Raw genomic sequence first — 19,848 nt, 5'->3', positions numbered from 1 at the left:
CAGATACAGAATAACAGTCAGGCAGTGAGGGGTCTCTTGGTTCACCACTTACTTTTTTCTACCTTTGACTCAATTTTATAAGGGTAGAAGGCCTCCTTGGTGTGCACCAGACAAAATGTAATCTGCTTTCGTTACCCAAGATAAATGTGGCTATTTGGTGACCAGGGAGTCTGTGTTTCTAACTGGTAGAGATTTTTACCTGGGTGACCACTTCACTATACCGGCCTTCCACAGGTATCATCTCAGCTCCCTCCTTTCGGCATGAAAACTCTTAAGTGGCATCAGGCAAACAAAAATAAACTAGTACTCTAAGTACCCCTGCATACTTTCACAAGCAGCACTATCATGGTCTTTCTCAACCTAAAAATCATGTGGCCTAAATGCTTCTCTCTTCGGGGGGAAAGTGGGAATCAAATCTGTTTGATGCAGGTATATAGTGCTTTGCTCCTTGGGATCAGATGCTCAGGCAAATCAGATCCTAGCTATCTTATGGAAAACGGAGGCTATTCAGTCATCAGAAGAGTTGACTTCTACTTCTTCCAGACACTAAAGAAAAAGGAATACAGGCTATTTGGCAAGTTGGAGCAGTCTGTGAAGTACAACAGGAAAAGCTACCGCTTTGCAAATGGTAGCTAGAACAAGTGCAGGGTCAGTAGCTGTCACATATTGCCTAAGTTACCTGCCTGTCAGCCTGTCTGGAATTAGGCCACTGATCGGTGCCAGGCTTTTTCAGTTTGCAGACAAAAAACGGCTACCTATAGTTTTGATCAAATGAGGTGACTGGCTTCCCCCTCTGGGCAAAGTCCAGAGTAGCTGTGTGAGAATTTCAAGAACATCTTTGTCCCATTCCCAGTCTCAGTAACCAATGCAAAAGCCACAACATGAACAAAATCATCATCATCTACTTCAGACTGGAGCATTCCAACACACTTCCCATCCTGTTTCTAGCCTCACAATCCGAGACAAGGAGAGCAGGGCCCTATCTGAAACATCTAACTAAGGCCTGGTCCACACTAACCCCCCATTTCGGACTAAGGTACGCAAATTCAGCTACGTTAATAACGTAGCTGAATTAGAAGTACCTTAGTCCGAACTTACCGCGGGTCCAGACACGGCAGGCAGGCTCCCCCGTCGATGCCGCGTACTCCTCTCGCTGAGCTGGAGTACCGGCGTCGACGGCAAGCACTTCCGGGATCGATCCCAGAAGATGGATCGCTTACATCCGGACCAGGAAGTAAGTATAGACGTACCCTAAGTTTCTAGTAGAGGCTTGTCTTTAAAGCATTCCCATTTTACCATCCACAATTTTTATGTTTGCATATGGAGGGCAGCCTGTTTCTTTTCCCATCTTCAGTGATTACTGTTTGTGAATTTACATGTGTTCCAGGGTCTCTTTCCAGGACCATGTTGGCAATAATACTGGCTTTATGGAAGGAAATTCACTTCTCTTCCTGGCCAATTCTTCTGATAAGGGTCTGTACAAAGAGAAGGCTGAAGCAAATACACAGAGTGATACAATTCCTACTATTCAGATTCAGGACAGACCCAGACACATGGTGCCACGGAAGTTAGTCATAGGCCTATGCTGAGGAGACTACTGCCAGCTACAAAGTCTCATCTTGGAAGAATGTAAACCGAGTATGAAGATTGTCATAAGGAAAACAAGTGGTGTCACAGGAAAATCTAATTCTTACTGCATCCTGTTGGGAATTCTGATCTCAAACACAGGCATGCTTCAATGATCCAGAGTTCATATACCTGTCCAGTAACTTCAGGTATCACCCTATATCATCTGTTGGCAGAGCTCTAGCTGCAAATATATAGTCTCCACTCCCCCAGTTGTTGAATGCAGAGAATCAAAGACTTTTCTTTTTTCAAGGGATCTTTCCGATTCCCTTCAGGGAATGGATACCTGAAAGAGAGAGCACATCATCCACTAGCTGGAACACAGTGGTTCAGTGAGGTCTCAGAGCACTTACTCTTATCTTTTACATGGATAACTAACCTGTTCTGGTCAAGACAGTCAGCATGTCAGATAAGATTTTCATAATAACTGGGAAGAACAGAATCTGGCCTACCTTAGAGAGATTCTCTCATCAAAGGCTGAACAAAGTTTCTTATGTCTATGTGCACTGCCCACCAAGGGGAAACGAACACCAAGATTTACATGGCAAAAGTCAAATTAGCAAATTGGCTCCTCCACCCAAAAATCTCACTTATTGTAAGCCAGTTTGATGGGCTAATGATTGATCTCTGTGCATCTGGAAACCTTATAACCTTGCTGTGCATGAGGAGCCAAGGTGTGAAGTAGTGAATGACATCTCATAAAGCTGCGTAAAGTCCTGGCTATATATCTTCCTACCTTTTCCACTGCTCCCCAAGATAATACAAATGGAACAAGACAGTTGCAGTGTTACTGATTTTTCCTTTCTTCTCTCAGGCTTGATTAACCTAGCAATGGAGCTTTGGGTGTGTCTGTCTCACACAGGAGGTCTGTTAGTGCAAGACCAGTCCTCCATCCAGGACCATACAGGTTTAAAATGAATACTTGGATGAAGTATGTTTTGCTTGGGCACTCTTATATTCCTAAAATAAAGCCAGTCTAGGGGAACTCAAGGCTATGTTTCACTGGTTTAACACGGTAATTAAACTAAGGGCTTTGTACCAGAATAAGTTCTATTTGACTTCTCTTTGGGGTCCATAAGATCAATAAACTCAAGTCTTTGTAATATGTTCTCAGCATGTTCAAGAAAAGATGGTTTTTATACAAATCCAACATTAAATATTTTCTTAAGTCATCAACTTTACTCCAACCACACAAGGTTAGAGTGTGACTCAGGAACCTCATTGTGCTCCTTACAGTCTCAGTATTGTACTTTTAATTAGGAAAGATAGCCCTCACAATGCTCATTGCATTAATTCCTTAAGTAGATTCAAAATATTCCTTCTTTGGCTAAGCAACAAAGTACAGTCCGTAGGCATGCTGACAATCTCAGGGTAGAGTATATATGTGTTCTGTATTGAGATGGCCATTAGTTAACCAAATTCTGCATATTGGTTATCCAGTCTTACCTGATGACATTTCCTTTCTTTTGGCAGAATTTTTTTCCACAGCTTAATGCCGAGGGAAGAGAGATACATCATTTACTTATTTTTAATGTCCATATTTAAAGGATGATTCTGCTTTCCACCCTGTAGGCACATTGCTATGAAAATCCCATTGTAATGGATCTGTGGACCTTAGTACAAAGAAAAATAGGAAAAATTATGCATGTTTACCTGAAAATTTCCTTTCTTCAAGTTATAAGACCTACCTAGGAGGCAATGGATTATCTAGGGTAGAGACTGACATCCAAGAATTTGGGTTTGTTTGTTATGTGGAATTTACCATGCTCTGCAATAAGAGAAATTGTTTTCTTCAAAGTATATTTAACATCATCTGTAATTTAGGAAAACAGATTTGAATTATCCTAGCTGTGGAAGTTATCTCAACTTCAGGAGGTGGGGCATTCCCCTGCTACCAGTGACTGGTGGGTCCAATTCTGTTCCCCAGCTGCAACCAGGCTGAAGTATCCATTGTAATGGATCTGTGAGCCTTATTATTCAAAGAAAGGAAATTTTCAAGTAAGCATGAATTCAATTTCCTATTCTGGTAAGATGACAGTAGCTCTGGGATAACTAATGAAATTCTGTAATAGGCAGGAAAAGGGGAGGGCGACATATAGTAAGTGGTGTCATGTTAACCTGGAGGGAATATAAAAACTTTAGCATTGACAATTAGTTAAAAATTGCTTGTTTTGATGAGTATTTATTTTACTTACAGTTGAGAATCGAGTTCGTCCATTAGTACTGGTGGTTAAGAAGTGGGCGAGTTTTCATGACATAAATGATGCCAGTCGTGGTACTTTAAGCAGCTATAGTCTTGTGTTGATGGTTTTGCACTATTTACAAAGTAAGTATGTTTTCAGCTTTTGAAATTGTCCCTTTTTAAAGTAATATTTTCCTAGCTTTCATTTTTTCAACATTAAGATCTCAAGTAACCTGATAGAAGTGGCTGAGGATAAAGTGAAAATTATTTTTGTATTCTTTTTCCTTAATGCTTCCTCTTATGTAGTGAGGATGGACCTGTTCGCTGGAGGCAGACTAATTCTTAATAAAAATGTGTTTAGAAGATTTTGTATTGCTATAAAATAAACTCAAGCCCAACTTAATATTTTCACTTTACAAGAGGTAGATTTTGGTTAACTGCTCTGTTTTCAGGTTATTTTTGTGTTCAGGAATGTCTTCAGGATATCCTAAGGGGGATTGCATGCTATTGGGTGGCCTCCTCTGTATTCTGATTTCCCAGGACCTGAACAACTGGGGCGCAATGAATTCATTCAATCAGAGCTTAAGTTCATGAGAGCTTCCTTACTATAGATTTTTCATTAAGGGACTGGTATATCCAGTGATCATGAACTGCTGGGGTCTCTAAATGTCCATAGTCTCTCATCTTTTCTTGTAGTTTATGTATTGAAATATTGAATTTCTATCTGTATTTGGTAAATCTCAGGGCTGCTGAGTTGAGGCTCCTTGTTGCAAATTCAGGGGAATGGTGCAGCGCAGCGATTGCTTCTGTAAGCATAAACTTGAACTGCATGCTCATGGGTCCCTCCCCCAATATGCTTATATTGCTCTGTTATGTTAAAGAAATCTCTCTACATCATCTCCTAAACTGTTCTGCCTGCTTAGGAACATAGAATAGAGAATCTATATCAAGTCAGTGGTCCAGCTAGTTCAGTATCCTGTGTCCCAGCTGTGGTCAGTAGCAGATGTTTTGAAGTACAGTGCAAGAAACTCTAAGGTGTACAGTTATAGAGTAACTTGTCTTCAGAGGAAGTTCTGTGTAGCCTCTGCCACTTAGAGGCTGATTTATGCCTCGAAGCATGAAGGTTTGTATTCCTTCCAAATTCTTGTTTTTAATCTTTTCTAATTAACTCTCCATGTTCTTATCTATATAAATATCAATCCTTTTTCTAATCCTACTAAGCTCTTGGCCACAAAAATCCCTTGCTGTTCTACCTGCAAATTGTGTGCATTTTTAAGTTTTTCTTTTATCAGTTTGCTGCCTTTCAGGTTGCTTAGTTTTTCTTTCCTGCAGGTAGGAAGATAGACATGGCTCTCTTTATTCACTTTTTCATAATTTTCTTGGCCTGGATGTCTGATATCCAGCCTAGAATGTATAGCTGACTACTTACTAAAATGTCTCAAGGAGCATGTGATACCATGATTGCTCTGCAGGTTTTTTACAACAATTCAGAAATTAACTAAAAACACAGTTAACCAGGTTGATGGCTCTGATTATTGTAGCAAGACAACATCTATAAGCATAGCAATTTAAAGGCATATGTCATTCCATGAGTAGTTAAATTGTTACCTCTTAATTCTATCCTGCCAAGACTGTGTAGATATTCCTAATGTAGCAGTCACTATGGTATCTAGGCACCAAATGTAAGAGTTAGTCCGTATTGTCCTATTATGAGTATGTTCTTGGTCTGGTTGTCTGCTATAGGTTCCTTTGGGGAGATGTCTATGGAAGGTAAGAGTCACTAGCCAAAATATTAAGTCTGTTTTTTTTTTTTTTTTTTTTTGTGACTCAGAAACCTTCTGGTAGGTGGTGGAGTGTTTCCAGAATAGTTCTTGCTCCTTCCAGGTTTAAAAAAATGGCTATATTGTTTGCGTGCAACTGGGTGGAATGGATGTAAATCATTGAAGCAGCCAATTTTAAAAAATGACATAATTGGGAAGTTAATCAGTGAGGTCTTTGTCAGTCCTGGCCATTTTGGTTATAGGATCAAAACCACTGTGGGCCTTCCGATCCTAAGATTCCAAATAAGAAAGCTGAAGTGTGTGCAAGAGGGGGGAAAAACATATTTTCAAAGAGTTATGAAAGCCATTTAGCAGTCTTTTAAAACTGATTTGACTCAAAAGTTATAAACCATTTGATGTGGTCAGTGGTAAGCTTCCAGTGTAAGTAGGCTGCCTCACTTGGAGATTGAAGGCAAGGGCCTCAGGTTTTTTTATTTTATTTTTTTATTTTAATATTTGTATTACAGTAGCACCCAAAGAGTTCACATTGGGGAACTTTTTGCACTAAGTGTTGTGCAAAACCACAGATATAGACACTCTCAGGTTAGAAAAGCTTACAGTCTATAAAGACATTTGTTCTACAAATGGTAGGGAAGGGAGATACAATGAAATTCATAGATTTTTATATACATAGATATTTTGCAATTACTACTTGTGAGGAGGTAATAACTGCACAAAATCCCTGTGACAACCACTGCATTTGTTTGTGGGAAACTATTAGGAACCTAATGTGTGTGTTGCTATCTCCTAATATTATTAAGCAATTGGAAATTAGTTGGAGAAGCAGCACCATGTGATCAGCCAGCTCCCCGAGGAGACCCAACAATTCACAGACCATAGTTTGGGAACTTTTTAGCTATGTTAGATCAACCTCCTGGGCTAAAAAGGCTGGGGGAATGTGTCTCTGGATATATGCACAGCTGCTAGTGGTTGTATTCCTAATGTTTTATTTCTGCAAGATTTACTAACACACAACCGCTGATCACACATTTGTAGGAGGCTATTGGAAACAGCTTATCTTTCTTAATTTTATACTTTACCTACAAAAATCCTAGTAAGGAGGTAGAGGGGAAGAAAGGAAAAGCAGATATTTCATTTATCAGTAAAATTGAGTCCATCTTTCCTCCCTAGTACAATCAAATCTCTGTTCTGTTTTCTTTTTCTCTTTGCCAACCATGCTACTGTAGAAATCTTTTTTGACCTATGGCTTGAGTTTATTTTATAGGTACACACGTTTCTTGAGCTTTAACCTTCCTACATGAACAGGTCCATCTGCACTGTATTGTAGGAAAAGAGGAACTCAAATGGCAAATGTGATTACTGACCAATAACATTTCCCCCCTTTATAGCCCTAGACTCTTGATGTATGATGTAGACTCAGATGAAAATATCTTGAGCACTCAGATGGCTCAGATTTTGCTTCCTTTCCTGTCATTCTGACAGAATGCTGGGAAATCTCCAAGATGTCATAGAAATAAGATAGCTCCTTCATATCCCCAAACGCCCACAAGCAAAGGAAACCTTGAGCATTAAAACAGCTGTGATCTTATTCTTAGCAACTCAATTAGTCATTGTAGCATTCTTTTTGAAAATATGAAAGTCCTATTGCTGAGAATTCTGCAGGTCTAATTCTCAGTTCCCCAAAACAAAGGATATCTTAATGATTGTTCCCCTCTGAGACCCAGTTTTGAGTTCTAGATGCTAAACTTCATTATCGTTCTCTTAAGGAATGGTATAGATGAACTGTTTTAAAAAATGCTGATGGAGTGACGACATAGCTTTAGTGCAACAAGGAGCTAGCTACCAGATCTGCAGCTCTAATAAATAAATAAATAATAAATCGTTAAATGGAAACTCAACTATTTTTTGTGGGTTTTTTTTCTCTCTCTATTATGTTTAACACCATCTGATATGGAAGATAAATATTTGCCCCATTATTTTTATTCTTTGTGTGTGTCCTGTCTCTTTCCCTCCCTCCCCCACCACCCCCAACACAACTCACTCCACCACCTCAGGGTTTTATGAAAGTTAAAATTACCAATTTATTTGTTAGTGCACTAACATCACCAATGTCCACGTGGCTTTGGGACACTGCTTAGCTATGTAGTAATAGCAGGAAATAGCACAGAAAATAATCTCTCTAGGGCTTTTGTCAGCAGTGGCTACTGGATATGTGGGACATTTTATTTTATTTTATTTTTAATTACTTTTGATGACAGTGTGGCAGATTTTATATCTGAAGAACTGTGTATTATCTAGAATCTGGAAGACATCCCATGCCATGTTATAATCATGTTAGGGTAGATCCAAGTACTTGAGTTAAGCCATGATTATCCTTTTTGGAGTCTAAATAATAGTGGCCTACAATAACAAATTAACATGAATTTTAAAATGCAGTGTCCAGCTGACCTAGAAGTCTTCATATGTTTATTCTACAAATAGTAATATGTTGATAACACTTTCATTTAACTGAATAATTTTCATATTATGAGATATACAATAAAGTTTATGCAGGTAATTTTAATTTCACAAAGTACATGAAAGTGAAATTCAGAGTAAAAGCTTCTATCATGGACTTTCAGTCCACACCTTTGGTGTAACTGATACAATATTGTTTTCTGTGAATTATGTGAATCACAGCAACTTTAAACTTTTTCTTTATAGCCCTACCTGAACCCATCCTTCCATCCCTCCAAAAAAATTACCCAGTAAGTGTTTCTTATAAATTATTATTACATCATATTTTGTATATAAAACTGATTATCTACAATATTAATGTGAATACTTTAAATCAGCATTGGGTAAAATTAAATATAGCTTATGGTCATGGTCATTGGAACACTCAATGCCATTTCATTTGTGTGCAGAAAGGTTATCTGCTGATTCTGATCATTCCTTTTTTAGTATAAACAGTTTCAGTTACATACAAGATCAGTTTTCAACACAGGATCAGACAATGTGCTGTATTGTTAATAGGAGCTGCACACCTAATTGACCATGTACTGTGCTGAAAATTTATCAGTTGCATATATTAGTCTGGTGTAACATTCCGCTTGCTATTTCTTAATACTCCTTCCAGCAGTGCTTTCATTCTTGTTGTCTGTCAGCAGCAGGAAAGGCCAGGGAGAGAGCCAACTGCCTAGCTGTTGAGTCACTTGGATCCTCCATTTGATCAAATTTTTAGGCCAGCAGAGGACAAACCTTGCATATTTAATATGCAGGATTGTGCGTGACCTTCCCATGACTTTAGGCTTCAATTCCATCAAGTGTGTGGTGTGTGCGTGTGGACACTTACTGGTATGCCCAGGCAGTGTCCCACTGATTTCCTATGGGACTACTGGGCATAAGAGTCCATGCTGTTGGATCTGTTTGTAGGATCAGGGCCTTAACTGGTGGCTCTTTGACTGAATGCTTCCTGCCTTTTTACAGATATTCAATTGGAAAAGCAAAGGAAGTTGTTGAGTGGCTATACTCTGTATTTAAGTTGTTCAGACACATTCCTTATTCCTTCCTTATTCTGTTTTCTTCTTCCTGTGTATCACTTTTTTCATATTTCTCCCGAACATCTGTCTTTTCTTCTCCATCTGTGCCTTCATATTCTTTGCTCCTCATTTCTCTCTCATATTTCCTATAACTCCACTCAATCTCTTCTCTTGGTCTCTTTATGCTTTATGATGTTACTGACAATGACAGTTAGCTGTCCAGATTGTGCTGAATCAACCCTTCAGAAAACCATGCTTGCTACCATCACACACTGACAGCAGGAAGAGCTGCTTTCAAAATTGCTGACTCTCTACAGCAGGGAGAAATAATAATATCCAGCTCTCATATAGCAATTTTTATTCACAGTAGTCCAGTGTAAGCCATTACACACAGTTAAGATTAACAAGAAAAACTTTGAAATAGAATATAAAACTCAGAATTTGTAATTCCATTGACCCTGCTGACTCGGTAGCTACAATTAGTCTTTAAAGGGATATTTTATTTTTACATGGTGTTTTTATTCTTTAGAAGAATACTATACTTTTATATCTTTTCATCTCTTCTCTCAAGATTCACTTTTTTGGTATTGCATTACCTCTGAAATTACTTATTATTTTTTGTAAATATCATAGTCTGTGTATTTAAAGATAACTGAACTTGCCTTCAGGTCAACATTTTATGTCATGAATATTGCAATTCATGTGAAATTTAGTTGTCCTTTGTTCAGCATATATTTTTGAGTGTCACGACTCCTACAATTTGTTCCTCGTAAAAAAGCATTTGAACATGTTTCTATAATGCAGTGTTGTCATAGCTGTGGTTCCAGGATATTAGAGAGACAAGGTGTGTGAGGTAATATCTTTTTTGAAACAGCTGCTGTTTGTAAGAGAGGCAAACTATTGAGCTTACACAGATATGAAGAAGAGCTCTGTGTAAGCTTGTCTGTCTCCCCAATAGAAGTTGATTCAATAAAAGATATTACCGCACCCCCAGTGTTTCTAGGGTTTATTTGAACTCTCACAAAATGCAGGTGTTCACATTGTGGACTTGCCAAAGCAGTAGAACTTTCCTAGGAAAACATATTGTGGGAATTCATCTGTTTTAATCTGAAGGCGTAAATTATTTTTAACTGTGTTTAAGTGACAGCAATTTCACAGATAGGCACTTGTATTTGTGGTGGCAGGGTAGGTATTATATGGTTAATAGCCATTACATTTACTCTTTTGGGATTAATTTATGACTATATAGTACCATTAGATGTAATAATAGTCTAATCAAAATCTTGTATTAAAATAATAAAAATGTTGGCTTCTTGCAATTTTCTAGCAGACTGTAGTATATTGCTGGCTCCACCTTCTCCACCAAGAATGTAGTTACTTAAGTATTCAACTATTGATCTGAAAATTGTAACTCCTACTGTCAAGGCTGTATCCCCACTTTGAACCATTCCCCTCCTTCCTCCCACCAACTTCTGGTGAATACAGATCCAACCCCCTTGGATCTAAAAACAAGGAAAAATCAATCAGGTTCTTAAAAAGAAGGCTTTTAATTAAAGAAAAAGGTAAAAATCATCTCTGTAAAATCAGGATGGAAAATAACTTTACAGGGTAATCAAACTTAAAGAGCTCAGAGGACTCCCCTCTAGTCTTAAGTTCAAAGTACAGCAAACAAAGATAAACACTCTAGTAAAAGGTACATTTACAAGTTGAGAAAACAAAGTAAAACTAAGACACCTTGCCTGGCTATTTACTTACAAGTTTGAAATAGGAGAGACTTGTTTAGAAAGATGTGGAGAACCTGGATTGATGTCTGGTCCCTCTCAGTCTCAAGAGCAAACGCACTCCAAACAAAAGCCTTTCCCCCCCTCCGCCCCCTGAGATTTGAAAGTATCTTGTCCCCTTGTTGGTCCTTTGGTCAGATGCCAGCCAGGTTACCTGAGCTTCTTAACCCTTTACAGGGAAAAGGATTTTGGAGTCTCTGGCCAGGAGGGATTTTATAGTACTGTACGCAGGACAGATGTTACCCTTCCCTTTATAGTTATGACACCTACACATTGGATAAACTACAAATTTAGAATGAAAATAAGGAAGACCCTACAAAAAACTTTAACTCAGGATGCTCAAGTGCATTTCACATTAATGTAATCACTAAAAACTAGGGCTGTCAGTTAATCACAGCTTACTCAAGTGATTAACATGAGTTAATTAACTCGATTAAAAAATTAGTTGGGATTAATTACAGTTTAAATTGCACTGTTTAATAATAGAATTCCAATTGAAATTTATTATAAATATTTTGGATGTTTTTCTACATTTTCAATTTTATATAACAGAATACAAAGTGTACAGTGCTCACTTTATAATATTTTTATTACAAATATTTGCAAAAAAGATAAACAAGAAATACACCTCTACCTCAATATAACGCGGTCCTCGGGAGCCAAAAAATCTCACCGCCTTATAGGTGAGACCGCGTTATATTGGGTTCGGTCCGGTACGTTGTGCCAGACTGGACCGGCTTCCCCAGCGGTGATTTAAAAGGCCCAGTGCGCCAGCTGCTGCGGAGAGCCCCGGACACTTTAATCACCACCGGAGCTCCGGCAGCGGGCCTCAGGAGGGGATTTAAAGGGCCCGGGGCTCCCCGCAGCCGCTGGAGCCTCTGGCCCTTTACATCACCGCCCGAGCCCAGCTGCTGGAGCCCCAGGGCTCCAGCAGCCGGGCTCGGGCGGTGATGTAAAGGGCCCAGGGCTCCACACTAATTCAGATATAACGTGGTAAAGCAGAGGGGCTCGGATGATGCTTTAAAGTGCCTGGGGCTCCCCACTGCTTTACCACATTATATCTGAATTTGTGTTCTATCAGGTCGAGTTCTATCGGGGTAGAGGTGTATTTCTCAATTCACCTTGTATGCGAACTATAGTGCAATCTCTTTTTCATGAAAGTGCAATGTACAGATGTAGACTTTTTTGTTACACAATTGCACTCAAAAACAAAACAATGTCAATCTTAGAGCATACAAGTCCACTCAGTCCTACTTCTTGTTCAGCCAGTTGCTAAGACTTATAAGTTTGTTTCCATTTATAGGAGATAATGCTGCCTGCTTCTTATTTACAATGTCATTTGAAAGTGAGAAGAGGCATTTGCATGGTAGTGTTGTAGCCGGTGTTGCAAGGTATTTATGTACCAGATATACTAAACGTCCATATGCCCCTTCATGCTTCGGCCACCATTCCAGAGGATACATTTCGATGCTGATGATGCTCGTTCAAAAAATAAGGCGTTAATTAATTTGTGACTGAACTCCTTGGAGGAGAATTGTATGTCGCCTGCTCTGCGGTTTTACCCACGTTCTGCCATATATTGCATGTTATAGCAGTCTCGGATGATGACCCAGCACATGTTCATTTTAAGAACGCTTTCACTGCAGATTTGACAAAACACAAAGAAGGTGCCAATGTGAGATTTCGAAAGATAGTTACAGCACTCGACTCAAGGTTTAAGAACCTGAAGTGTCTTCCAAAATCTGAGAGGGATGAGGTGTGGCGCATGCTTTCAGAAGTCTTAAAAGAGCAACACTCCAATGCAGAAACTACAGAACCCAAGCCATCAAAAAAGAAAATCAACCTTCTGTTCTTGGATTTGATGCAGATGATGAAAATGACTGTGCATCGGTCTGCACTGCTTTGGATCGTTATTGAGCAGAACCCGTCATCAGCATGGAAGTACATCCTCTGGAATGGAGGCCGAAGCATGAAGGGGCATACAAATGTTTAGCATATCTGGCATGTAAATATCTTGCAATGCCAGCTACAACAGTGCCATGGGAACAACTGTTATCACTTTCAGATGATGTAAATAAGAAGTGGGCAGCATTATCTCCCGCAAACGTAAACAAACTAGTTTGTCTTTGCGATTGGCTGAACAAGAAGTAGGATTGAGTGTACTTGTAGGCTCTGAAGTTTTACATTGTTTTGTTTTTTAAGTGCAATTATGTAAAAAAAAAATCTACATTTTATGTTACCCTTTCATGATAAAGAGATTGCACTACAGTACTAGTACGAGATCAATTGAAAAATACTATTTCTTTGGTTTATCTTTTTACAGTGCAAATATTTGTAATAAAAATAATATAAACTGAGCACTGTAAACTTTGTATTGTGTTGTAATTGAAAACATATTTGAAAATGTAGAAAACATCCAAAAAATTTAAATAAATGGTATTCTGTTGTTTAACAGTGCGATTAAAATGGTGATTAATCGCGATTACTTTTTTAATGTCGCGGTTAATCACGATTAATTTTTTAAAGTTTGACAGACCCACTAAAAACATAAGAAATGTGCTAGTTACAGAAATATCAGAGTCCAAAGAAAAACACACATATTACTTGTGATCACAGTCCCACAGAACAATATATATCTCCACATTCTGATACTGTTTGCCAATGCAATTTGTTCCCTTTCAATACAAACCTACACCATTCCAGTTATTCAGAATCAAATACACAGCTTTAACTTGTCCTGAAAATACTTGTAGGACTTTGAGAAATGTCTAATCTAAATTGCAGATAATAGGTAACATATGAGGAAATAAGTGTTTTGAATAGGAAATAATAAAGGCCAGATTTTCTTCTTCAGTCTAGCCCCTTTAGTGTTGTGTCAGTGCAGAGGGGCTGGAGAGCAATCAGATCTGCCCACCTGTGGAATTAATTGTCACGGGGGAGTTTGCAGCTGGCAGAAAGCTGACATTTGTACCTCTGAGTTTCGGAGGAATGCTGGGTCATATCACATGTGGAGTTGTGTTCTGGTGCTTCCAGGCTGGCAGACAGCCTCTTCTGGGCCGTAGTCAGATGCATAAATTAGAGCAGCCCTGAACCTGCCTCTTAAACTCCTTTAATCTGCACTGGGTCTGGCATTGTATTTGCCTCTGAATGAGGCATCTATTAGTGGCTATTTTGTATTTTCCTCCCTCCTTCCAGCTCCACCCTTTGAAAAGGTATGTGAGGGAAGACACTCCAAGACTGCTAGATTCTATACTGATAATGTCAAATTGTAGATTTTTAAAGGAAAATTACATGGCCAGAGTTTCCTTGTGTGTGTTGCTTTTGAGTAATTAGCTGTGTTGAGTGTTGGGTGGAGGTTTGTGTTCCCTTCCAATAAGACATGTAGAATGGGAATATATATTACTCACCAAAGGCTTTAAGCAAAGTAAGCAGTCATGGGATAAAAGGGAAGGTTCTCTCATGGATTGGTAACTAGTTAAAAGATAGGAAACAAAGGATAGGTAGTCAGTTTTCAGAATGGAGAGAGGTGGAGAGAGTGGTGTCCCCCAGCGGTCTGTACTGGGCCCGGTTCTGTTCAATATATTCATAAATGATCTGGAAAAAGGGGGAAACAGGGAGGTGGCAAAATTTGCAGATGATACAAAATTGCTCAATATAGTTAAGTCCCAGGCACACCGCGAAGAGCTACAAAAGGATCTCTCAAAACAGGGTGACTGGGCAACAAAATGGCAGATGAAATTCAATGTTGATAAATTCAAGGTAATGCACATTGGAAAGCATAATCCCAACTATACATATAAAATGATGGGGTCTAAATTAGCTGTTACCACTCAAGAACGAGCTCTTGGAGTTGTCATGGATAGTTCTCTGGAAGCATCCACTCAATGTGCAGCGGCAGTCAAAAAAGCGAACAGAATGTTGGGAATCATTAGGAAAAGGATAGATAATGAGACAGAAAATATCATATTGCCGCTGTATAAATCCATGGCACGCCCGCATCTTGAATACTGCATACAGATGTGCCCCATCTCAAAAAAGATATATTGCAAAAGGTTCAGAAGAGGGCAACAAAAATGATTAGGGGATGGAACAGCTGCCATATGAGGAGAGATTAATAAGACTGGGACTTTTCAGGTTGGAAGAGAGATGACTAACGGGGGATATGATAGAGGTCTATAAAATCATGGCTGGTGTGGAGAAAGTAAATAAGGAAGTATTATTTACTCCTCCTTATAACACAAGAAGTAGGGGTCACCAAATGAAATTAATAGGCAGCAGGTTTAAAACAAAAGGAAGTATTTTTTTCATACAAGGCACAGTCAACCTGTGGAACTCCTTGCCAGAGGATGTTGTGAAGGCCAAGACTATAACAGGGTTCAAAAAAGAATTAGATAAGTTCATGGAGGATAGGTCCATCAATGGCTATTAGGGATGATGTCCCTAGTCTCTGTTTGCCAGAAGCTGGGAATGGGCGACAGGGGATGGATCACTTGATGATTACCTGTTGTGTTCATTCCCTATAAGTTATCTGTTCTATGAAGAAGACACTTGTGTTGGCCAACTTTAGCATAAAGTTGGCCACTTTCTGAAGACTGGATACTGGGCTGGATAGGCCTTTGGTCTGACCCAGTATGGCCATTCTTATGTTAAATTGAAACAGTTATAATGAACAATCGTCATTTTTTGAATGCAATGTTATGTTGGAGATTTAGCCATTTGAATGTTAATTTAGAAATGTGACAGCAAAGAAATTTGTTAGCTAGAGGGAGATGAAGAAAAGGTGGGACTAGAAGTCTACATTTCTAAAGAGAGACACTTTAACTGTATATTCAATTCTAAGCTAATAGGTAGATATACTTGTAACTTTATTGAAAATTCAGTTGTTACTGTACGTGTTGAGAGCTTGTTGATACAAACTATTTTCAAACATAAAGGGATATAATCCCCCCTACTACTGCAGATGTCATAATGCAACCTTAAGTATAGGTCAATACCAGTGCCACCATAATTACAGAAAATTGCATTGGTTATTCTATTAGGTAATAGTAAGCATTGTACTATCTTACTGTAATGGTACCATATAATATATGGTTTTGTTAATATTCTACAAATGTGATACAAAACTCACTTGGTTGCTATATTGTTGGTTTGTAGAATTGATTGTTTATATTGGCACTCTTGTTAATAGCTCTGTGTACAAAATACTTTTTCAAGCATATTACCTGTTTAAATTTCTTGATTAGTCTCTTATCTATTTAGTCTATTACAATATTAGATCATGTATATAACTTCCAAATCATAATGTGTAACAGCCAATCAATATCCTAGTAAAAAAGAGTAACTAACTCCCTACAGCTTCATCTATGCACTAACTGGTACTCTGCACCAAGCCCGTGGAAGAAATAGATAAGCACCACTCTGCTTTATGTGGGCACATTCCACTTTTTTGTTGCCTGCAGTGAGAAACTCACTAAAGATAGGGAGATCCTACTTAAGTTTCAGTCTGTTGGAATTCTTTATTGCACAGCAGCATCACTAACTATAACTTTTGAGCTTCCGGTTGAGCCCTAAATAAAGGAAGTTTCCAAAAGGAGGGCAAGGGAAGAGGTGTTTTAAAATAAGCTGGAGGAGTTTGGTTTCCCTAACATTCAGTGGCTAAACATTAGGAAAACATACTCTAGCTGTGTAACACTCCTGTGCCTAGGAAACTTAACATTGAGCTTCAGCACTTGATAAATCAGCACCTCTCTGTCACAGGATTACATTCTCTAAAAATACTTTAGCAAACTATAAAGATATTTTGTTCACTGAAATTGAACTACCAGCTAAACAATGGAAATTGAAAGGAGTCATGACCCCAAAAAACAAGATGATTCAGTTTCATCCAGTCAGTACCAAATGTTTCACTGCTTATGCAAGTAGAGGAACATTTTCCGCCTAGAATGCAAAGAATAAACCCAGAAGATGACAATTTGGATGCAAAATTTCAGGATCCTTCAGAGCTTGTCTATACTTAAAATATTACAGCGGCATAACTGCACCACTGCAGTGCTTCAGTGTAGACGCTACCTACGCTGATGGGAGGGATTCTGCAGTTGGTATTGGTAATCCACTTACCCGAGAGGTGGTAGCTAGGCCGACGGAAGAATTCTTCCGTCGACCTAGCGCTGTCTACATTAGGACTTTAGTCAGTTTAGCAATGCTGCTCTGGGGTGTGGATTTTTCACACCTCTGACCGACTTAATTAAACCAACCTGATTTTCTAGTGTAGATCAGCCCTGAGTCTAAATCATAGTCTTTTCAAGGCTACATAATAGACTATATCCATATTATCTCATCTACAGCATATCTCAGAGTTTAAAGACTATTTAGCCTTTTGAGCCATAAATCCTTTAAGATATAATTTAGGCTAAATCTTCAAGAAGGTGCTTGTAATGATTCTTTCGTAGAAGTGTCCCTATGCTATGGACCTGGCTGGAGCCTGTCCCACTGCTAGGGAACCTTGCTCCGAACCTGAGCCAGAGCCCGAGTGGTCGCTCCCCGATGACCAAGATGGGGGCCGATTGGTGGCTTTGTCCCAGTCGGTACCGGTTGCCCCTCCCAGAGTTGGATCTGGCTGACCTCGATGAGTGTCTAGATCGGGGCCTTGCTGACCAGCGGCGATCAGCAGATCTGCGATGGCACTGGGTCGGCGATCTATGCCTCACGCTTAACGCGTGGTACCAGGATGTGGAGCAGGATCGGGAACTAGAGCGGGCTTGGCATCATGAAGATGTAGCCATGCAGTGATGCTGCCCTGAGGGATTGGCGATGGTCTGGAGAATGGTACTATTGGTCCCTTGACCTGTCCCTGGAGCGGTACTGGTGCCGTGGAGATACCAGGTGCCGACTCTGAAACGCCTGCTGAGGGGTGCGTGCCTCCAGAGGTCTGCGCCTGGTTACCAGCGAGCCCCACCTCGAGCCTCTCTGCCCTTGTCCTAGATCCCTCCCTGGCCCCTGCCGAACTGACTGGACCTGCTGTCACAGGATCACGGCCAACTTTTGCACCCCAACCTCGCGTCCCTCCACCTCACAGCATGGATGTTGCAAGGCTGAACCTGGATGAACGGGCCTGTTCGGATGGGGTCCAGAAGGTCCTTCTCGAGAGTAGAAAGCCCTTGACTAGGCAGACCTACCTGGCAAAGTGGATGAGGTTCTCCCACTGGGTGGCTGAACGGGACATCTCCCCTTCTCATTCTTTGGTGCAGTCGATCTTAGACTACCTGCTTCATTTAAGGAACCAGGACCTGGCGCACTCCTCCATCAGGGTGCACCTGGCGGCCATTTCCGCCTTTCATCCACCAATCCAGGGGCAGACTGCATTCTCCTATGACATGATGGTCAGGTTCCTTAGAAACCTCGAGAGGCTCGTTCCTCAAGTCTGGTCCCTGGTCCCTCAGTGAGATCTCAACTTGGTTCTGCCCAGGCTCATGGTCCACCCTTTGAGCCTTTGACCTCATGCTCCCTATCTCATCTATCATGAAAGGTAGCTTTCCTGGTGGCGGTGACATCGGCAAGTCTCCGAGCTGCAAGCCCCTGACCTCAGCACTGCCATATGAGGCATTCTGTAAGGACAAGGTCCAGCTCCGGCCCCACCCAGCTTTCCTTCCCAAGCTGGTGTCCGCTTTCCACATGAGCCAGGACATCTTTCTTCCGGTCATAAGCCCTAAGCCCCATGAGACTAGTGAAAAGAGGCGCCTTCACGCTTTGGACATAGGAAGGGCACTAGCTTTCTACCTAGATTGGACAAAACCTTTCCGTAAGTCGACTCAGCTTTTCATCTGTACAGCTGATAGGATGAAGGGCCTCCCCGTGTCCATGCAAAGGATTTCTAATTGGATTACCTCTTGCATTCGGACCCGCTACGAGTTAGCATGAGTCCCTCTGTCACTGATCGTCAGAGCCCACTCAACTGGAGCGCAGGCATCCTTGGCGTCCTTCCTGGCACACATTCCGATCCAGGACAACTGTAAAGCTATGGCGTAGTTCATGGCCTACGATGCCATCACACAGCAGGCCAGGGACGATGCTGGGTTTGGCAGAGCTGTATTGCAATCTACAAGTCCGTGAACTCCTTACCTGCCTCCAGGGGTACTGCTGGGAGTCACCTAAGTTGAATGGACGTGAGCAATCACTCGAAGAAAAGACAGTTACCTTTTTCTGCAACTGTTATTTGAGATGTGTTGCTCATGTCCATTCCTCAACTCGCCCTCCTTCCCCACTGTCGGAGTTTTTGGCAAGAAGGAACTGAGGGTGGAGGGGGGCGGGCAGTGCCCTGTATGCCGCTGCATACGTGCACCACTCCAAGGGGCGCCAGATCCGGTCCCCTACAGATACTGCGGAGGAAAAAACTTCTGGAACCGGTGCATGTGGTGAGCACACACACCTAAGTTGAATGGACATGAGCAACACATCTCGAAGAACACCAGTTACGGAAAAAAGTAACTGTCTTTTTAGCTGCCTAGTATTCACATAAGGAATGTTTTTTGTTAAAACCTGTCAGAAGAAAAATTATTTAATTTCAAAGGGAGAAGTGGGAGGAAGGAATTCTTGCACATGCATGTTACTTTTCATTATATGAATTCATGACCTGCAAAAGCTAAAGCTAGTGTGTGCTATCTTATACATTATATAAAAGCTTTGAAGTAGTCCTTAATCTCCATTACTCTGTCAGTGAAACAGCTTGTTTTAGTTGTGGGAGCTACCGTCCTTGGATACTGGTTAGTTCTTCAATCAATGCATAAAGCTGGAATAATGAATTTCAGCCCTAAAGAATTTGCAAGCTCACACCAGTTATCTATTTAAAGAGTGGTATTTTGCCTGATTAACTTTGTCAACTGGTGATCAGCAGCCCTTGAAGTTCCTGGGAAACCTTATGGAGGTGTGGGAGTATCCTCAAAGTTCTTAAACATTTTCCT

The 19,848-nt window shown here is 40.4% G+C and overlaps 1 protein-coding gene across 3 annotated transcripts in view; it reads left to right on the top strand.

Moving 5' to 3' along the window:
- The window catches only part of TENT2 (terminal nucleotidyltransferase 2), a 73,146-nt gene that overhangs the window by 31,438 nt on the left and 21,860 nt on the right, over window positions 1–19,848 (top strand). For all 3 annotated transcript variants that reach the window (XM_034773724.1, XM_034773725.1, XM_034773726.1), the window contains 2 exons: window positions 3,824–3,952; window positions 8,293–8,336. In XM_034773724.1, coding sequence (XP_034629615.1) covers window positions 3,824–3,952; window positions 8,293–8,336 — 173 coding nt within the window. The remainder of the gene's footprint in view (window positions 1–3,823; window positions 3,953–8,292; window positions 8,337–19,848) is intronic.

The sequence above is a fragment of the Trachemys scripta genome, chromosome 6, assembly GCF_013100865.1.
Source record: "Trachemys scripta elegans isolate TJP31775 chromosome 6, CAS_Tse_1.0, whole genome shotgun sequence".
Taxonomy (NCBI): domain Eukaryota; kingdom Metazoa; phylum Chordata; order Testudines; family Emydidae; genus Trachemys; species Trachemys scripta.
The sequence above is the reverse complement of the archived record's forward strand: the minus strand, read 5'-3'. Positions and strand labels throughout refer to the sequence as shown.